This window comes from Seriola aureovittata, chromosome 9 (genome assembly GCF_021018895.1).
Source record: "Seriola aureovittata isolate HTS-2021-v1 ecotype China chromosome 9, ASM2101889v1, whole genome shotgun sequence".
In the NCBI taxonomy this organism is placed as follows: domain Eukaryota; kingdom Metazoa; phylum Chordata; class Actinopteri; order Carangiformes; family Carangidae; genus Seriola; species Seriola aureovittata.
In genome coordinates, this window is record NC_079372.1 from 13,220,818 (window position 1) to 13,227,120 (window position 6,303).

Genomic DNA, 6,303 nt, shown 5'->3' on the forward strand with positions numbered 1-6,303 from the left:
AAATTCGACATTTGATCCTTCTTTTCAGATTTGCCCTCATCTTGACGGGATTCAAGTCCAGCTGATTCCTGATCAAAAAGTTCCATATGCTGTCATAAATAATAATCAGTGGGTTGGATTTGATAACAGAGACAGCATTGGAACAAAGGTAAGGTTTTTCAAATTGCTGGTATTACCTAAATTTGGTTAAACAGATTTGTCAACATGATTTCCTCTGTATTTTATCAGGAGCCTGGATTTCATTAATGTGCTGACATTTGACTTTCATTCTTTTTCAGATTTGCTCTCATCTTGACGGGATTCAAGTCCAGCTGATTCCTGATCAAAAAGTTCCATATGCTGTCATAAATAATAATCAGTGGGTTGGATTTGATAACAGAGACAGCATTGGAACAAAGGTAAGGTTTTTCAAATTGCTGGTATTACCTAAATTAGCTGTTGAGGTGCTCTGGTCAACATGATTTCCTCTGTATTTTATCAGGAGCCTGGATTTCATTAATGTGCTGACATTTGACTTTCGCGGCCCCTCGGAAACTGTCACGGGACATCACAGCCCCTTGTTCCAGGGATCCCAAGATACTGGAGACAAAGTCAACTCTAATACTGTAAATACCAGGATTCCTATTTCAAATACCTGAACACTTTTCTGGTTGGAAATGTGATTTCATCCTCATTGTTATTTTTTCTCCATATTTTAGGACTATGCTATGAAGTACTGGAGGGACCAGGGAGCACCTACACATAAGCTCAACTTGGGCATAGCATCGTATGGGCGAGTTTATACGGTTGCCTCTCAATGCAGTGCTGTTGGAGCACCAGTCACTGGTCCCGGTACAGAAGGCACCTACACCCAAATGGAAGGACTGCTGGCCTACTATGAGGTAAAACTGCAAGCTCTGAAAATAAGTCATTTTTATCAGTAGCCCCATGTACATTAAGAGCTTCTATTGTATTTGTTGTGACAAATGTCATTACATCCAAATTCGACATTTGATCCTTCTTTTCAGATTTGCCCTCATCTTGACGGGATTCAAGTCCAGCTGATTCCTGATCAAAAAGTTCCATATGCTGTCATAAATAATAATCAGTGGGTTGGATTTGATAACAGAGACAGCATTGGAACAAAGGTAAGGTTTTTCAAATTGCTGGTATTACCTAAATTTGGTTAAACAGATTTGTCAACATGATTTCAATTGTTTTCGTCCTCATCCTCTCAGGTCAGTTACCTAACTACAAATCACTTTGGAGGAGCCTTCGTCATGTCGCTGGACCTGGATGACTTTAGTGGACATTTCTGTAAACAGGGCAAATATCCCCTCATCAGCCACCTGCATGATCTCCTTGTTCCAGGTGACAAAAATGCAATAAGTGTCTTTTGTAATCTGTGGTGAAGTGGTGGTTTTTCATTCGATTTAATGCCATCAGTTTTAATGTTAACACCTTTTATTGTCTCTACTAATTTTAGTTAATCATAGTGCAATTGTTTGCTCTGTTTAGATATCTAAGTGGCAATTAACACAACATTTGACTTTCATTCTTTTTCAGATTTTCCACACTATACCACAACCACAACCACAACCACCACAACAACTTCCACAGTTGATCCTGACAATTTCTGCAGTGGAAGGGCAGATGGGCTTCACGCCAACCCGAATGACCGAAACTCTTTTTACAACTGTGCCAACGGGAGAACGTACATCCAACACTGCGCCGCACATCTCGTCTTCAACCCAACTTGCCTCTGCTGTGACTACCCCTAAAGAGTTGCACATTTGTCATTTTAATTTACATAAGCGGTAATATTGATTCTTACCAATAAAGGTGGGGCACTGTCTAAAGGTATTACATGTATCATTTCTTAGGATTCTTCACTGTTGTTTTGTGAGGAAAAGTACTGAATAATGGTTTTTGCTTGCTCTTATTAGGCCTCATTCATCTACTTGTAAATTTGAAAATACCATTTACACATGTCAGCATTAACATTTTCAGATGACACCATCAACATTATCAGATGGCCACAAACTCTCCATTGTTAAAGAGATATAATCCCATCCATATCTGTCAGTACATATTATGATTTATATTAATTCATCTCTCAATGTTTATTATAATTAGCACAACTTGTAGTGTGTATTTACAATTGTTGTCCCGTTGCTGTGTGTTGCTTGTTCTCTTGTCTGCCATCATTTAATCGGATAAGACTTTATTATATTTTTCTCATATATATGTTACTGTTGGTATATCTAATCCTATTGTTTGGATGTGTGCTTCTTGGTTTATATCTAGCCATCACATGATTGGATTTGTCTTACAATAAAATGACGTATGATATAAATTACTACTGGTTTCCCAGATTTTGTTTAGTTTTTTTCAAACTCTGGTTAAGTGTGCATTGAAAAAAGACAACATATTTTGCAACCAAGCTAATCTTGGATTTTTGTTGAGAACATTTCAACATTTATTGAAATTAAACCATGTGAGAGATTTAGAGGGAAAAATCCTTAGCAATCTGCTGTAATTTAACCGATTCTATTATCCATTGTGTAAAATCTTCATCATAAAAGTAACTTTCATAAAAGAAGCAATATACTGTGCAAACAAGCCACCAAACTGGCACTCAAAGAAAAGCCGTTCAAATGAAGTTACGAATTAGGTCAGGTGTAAAAAAGCCATCACTCTCTCTCTGACCATTTCACACATGACCAATCACCGTTGAGGGAGCACGGATTGAGCTATTACTCACTAGCTTTCAGGTAGCTGAAGAGTAAAGACCTCAACAGCTTTGAATAGGCTTTTTACTGAGGTGATTCTTGTCTTCGGACTTCATGAAGTTGTGTGTGTTGCCCAAAATGGAAATAATAATTATTTTATAGGTGTTAAAGGTCTTAATGTCCTGGTATTTGTAGAATTTCCAGGATTAAGTTATTTGTCTTTGTGAATAGTATGCTACTTTGTGTAGAAAGTTCATTACTCATTGAACTGATACATGGACAGGATTAAAATCTGCAGCCAATGAACAATACCAATCAATGCGAGACATTTAGGGGGAAAGTCACTATTTAGTCCGAAATGTGACTCTGATTAAACATTGTTTTTCATAAGATGTAAGTATCACTGGTTTACTCACTCATTCACTCACTCACTCATTCACTCACTCACTCACTCACTCACTCACTCACTCACTCACTCACTCACTCACTCACACACACATTTCAGACTGAACAATGTCTTTTGCGGGTACACATCTCTTTCCCGCGCTTATGTGCCGATCGTCCCACGTGAACCAACTTCCTGATGAAACAACGTATCATATCTTCACACAGACTAGACAGATGTCTGTTATGTGAACCCATCTATTTCCCACGCTTTTGTGCCTATCCCCCACGTGAACCTCACCTTCCAGACTAATCAATGTATCATCCTCACACGGACCCCATAAATATATAGCTTGATGTTTGCCTTGCACTCCTTTTACTTTGAGCACAATGAGTAGGCAACTGACCAAGCGGTTCTCTGTCGAAGAGGTTCTGGTCCAGGTTTTTGGACATGATGGACTGAGGACTGAAATTGAACCAGAGACAGAGGAGGATGTCTCGGAAGTGGAAGGCAACACAGATTTTGATCCAGACTTTGAGGAGACTGACCAGTCAACAGATGGAGAGGGAGAGGCACCTGAAGAACAGGCACCTGAGGAGACATTCCAGTCCAAGAGTGGACACTTGCTCTGGTCTTCATCCCCCCAGGAAAGAGGAAGTAGAGCGAGAGTGGAAAACATCAACATCACGCTGGGACGCTCAGATCACAACGTCCTTCATTCCAGCAGCTGTCAGACTCCACAACATCCTGACTATGTGCAAACTTGCACTTTTTCATGTACATATCGTGTGTATTGTGTATATTGTATATTGTATTTATTAGTGTATATTTGGTATATTTTTGTTGTATATTTCCATATTTCCGATGTTTATTCTATAGATGTTTATTTTCTGCTGTGGTAAATGAATTTCCCAATTGTGGGATAAATAAAGTTAATCTAATCTAATCTAATCTAAAGATGACATCAGGGCCAACACGGTATGCTACATCTCGTGTGGATGACATCAAGTCCAGCTTCCAACCTGGAGAGAAATCGACCTGATAGACCTCCAATCCTACATAGGTCTGTTGATTTTAGCAGTAGTATATCACTCAAACAATGAGGCTACAAAAAGTCTGTGGGATGCAGAGGGATCTTTGGTTTTCCATTTATTTTTTACATTACATGTTCATTTTGTAATACATTTTCAGTGCCTATTTGTATTTTCACTGCAGTTATTTTATGTCTAATTCTATAAATTCATGTTAAACACTACTTTGAGACATTGTTCACAGCTAAAGAATGTTGAATAAAAATTTGGTGGTGAAAAATGGTTTTTGTGCTAATTTAAGAGCAGTTAAAACAGACCGGTCAATTTTGACCGGGAACACTAAAGTAAGGGGCGGGAGGTGAACACGACCGGAGGGTTAATAGATGCCTCGGGGCTGAGCACCCGTGGCACTAATAAGCTCTGCCCCGAGGCACCCCTGGCACTAATTAAAAGGTGCAATGTGTAAGATCTGGCCAGAATTTTAGTTTAAAATGTTCAAAGAATGAACTAACTCTAGCAATACTATGTGAAGGAGCCACAGTGATAATGTCATGACCAAGACCTCCATCTATTGTATTTCAGAGATATCTACTGAAATAAGCATGCTAACCAAGTAGCCCCGACCCAGGCCCTGTTGTAATACCACCTAGACACACTAGATGCTGTGTGAGTCAGTGTAGCGTCTAGTTTGCCCTCAGTCCCACGGAGAAGAGGAGCTTCCTCCTGAGCTTGAAGTTATGCTATAGCTCTGACCTGCCAACGGTCATCATAGAAATGCAGAGATGGCTGAAGCGCCTAGAAAGCAAGCTTTATCTCCATCCAGAAGAACCGCTCCGACAAGAAACCACATTCAACGGCAAAGAAGCAAAACACAAGTAAATCCTGGTGTGTTTTTCCACCGCTGGAGACAGCTCCGGGCGAGTAAAGAGACGTGGCTTGATGCCGAGCTCGCAACTTTTCTTTTAGACTGGTGAGTAACATCTAATGTTGGTCTGTAGAAAAAAGTATCATTAGTGCAAATGACAAACCTCACCGACAAACAATTCAAGGGGTATAAATGTATGATTGATGATGTCGACAGACGTTTTAGTGACTTAGTAGAATTTAGCCTGTTCCTGCAGCTGTTTGTCCAGATAGATGCGTCAGTAACTTTTCTTTTACAAGTAAGACAAAGAGACTGTTTGATCCAGAACCAACAGGTTCAGGATCCACTGCCTAATACTGTATTTATTTTAGCATATTTAGTGCCACGGGTGCTCAGCTCCGAGGCACTCCTCTACAGCTAGAATAGCTATCACATGTTTGTCTGTATCAGGACCAGAATTCCAGTCCAGTCATCCCCAGTGATGGACCAGCACCTGCCTTTTCTTCTGCAACTGGCCTCATCAATCATCAACAACCACATTACAGTAACACCTTAGAGTATTTTCCCTGCAAAGAACAGATATTGTGTATACTGTGATCTTTTGCATATCCTGCTCAGCAGGAGTTCTGTTAACACTTTTTTTTACATATTTTTTTCATTGTTTTATTTTTTCACTATGTGTATCTATGTATATTTATTTTTTTGAATGTTGCAGTACTTTACCTTGTTATTGTTATTTCCTGTTAACATGTTTATTGTATACTGCACCAAACACCAAGCCAAATATCTTGTAAGTAAAAACGGACCTGGCAATAAACCTTATTTTTTGATTCTGCCTTTGTGATGATGTCATCATCCCTTCCTCATGCTGCTATAGCCTGACACCCATGTGTCATGCAGTATCCCTTTGTCTTCATATTTTTATAGGTAAATAAAAACATACTGTTCGTATTACTAGTATTCATAATTTGTTTCAGTGCTATCAACAATTTTAACTATCAACAATGCACATATAAATTATAAGGAACATGGGGAAAACAACATGATTTACTGGAAAGGGGCATAGACGTGAAATGCTGCCCCCTATGGAGGTGGAGCAAGTAGCAGGATCTTACACTTTATACATTTAAAGATTAAACAGTGTGAACTGAGTTAGTAGTTGAGTCTTTGCTGAAACCACATTCATCTCCCATGTTTTCTACAAGTGGACACGTGTTTCCGACATTTACTCATGTGTCCCATAGTACCAAATACTGCAGCATGTGGTACCATGTAGAGCACATGTTAAAACGTTACCACAGGTCATAACAT

At 39.2% G+C, this 6,303-nt stretch overlaps 1 protein-coding gene across 1 annotated transcript in view; it reads left to right on the forward strand.

Annotated features, from left to right (window-relative positions):
• LOC130174971 (chitotriosidase-1-like) overlaps positions 1 to 2,054 on the forward strand; it is a 4,122-nt gene extending 2,068 nt beyond the window's left edge. The window contains exons 2-6 of the mRNA XM_056385228.1: positions 482 to 605; positions 699 to 881; positions 1,008 to 1,127; positions 1,218 to 1,350; positions 1,546 to 2,054. Of these exons, the coding sequence (XP_056241203.1) occupies positions 482 to 605; positions 699 to 881; positions 1,008 to 1,127; positions 1,218 to 1,350; positions 1,546 to 1,760 (775 nt within the window). The 3' untranslated portion in view covers positions 1,761 to 2,054. The remainder of the gene's footprint in view (positions 1 to 481; positions 606 to 698; positions 882 to 1,007; positions 1,128 to 1,217; positions 1,351 to 1,545) is intronic.
• Positions 2,055 to 6,303: the final 4,249 nt, after the last annotated feature.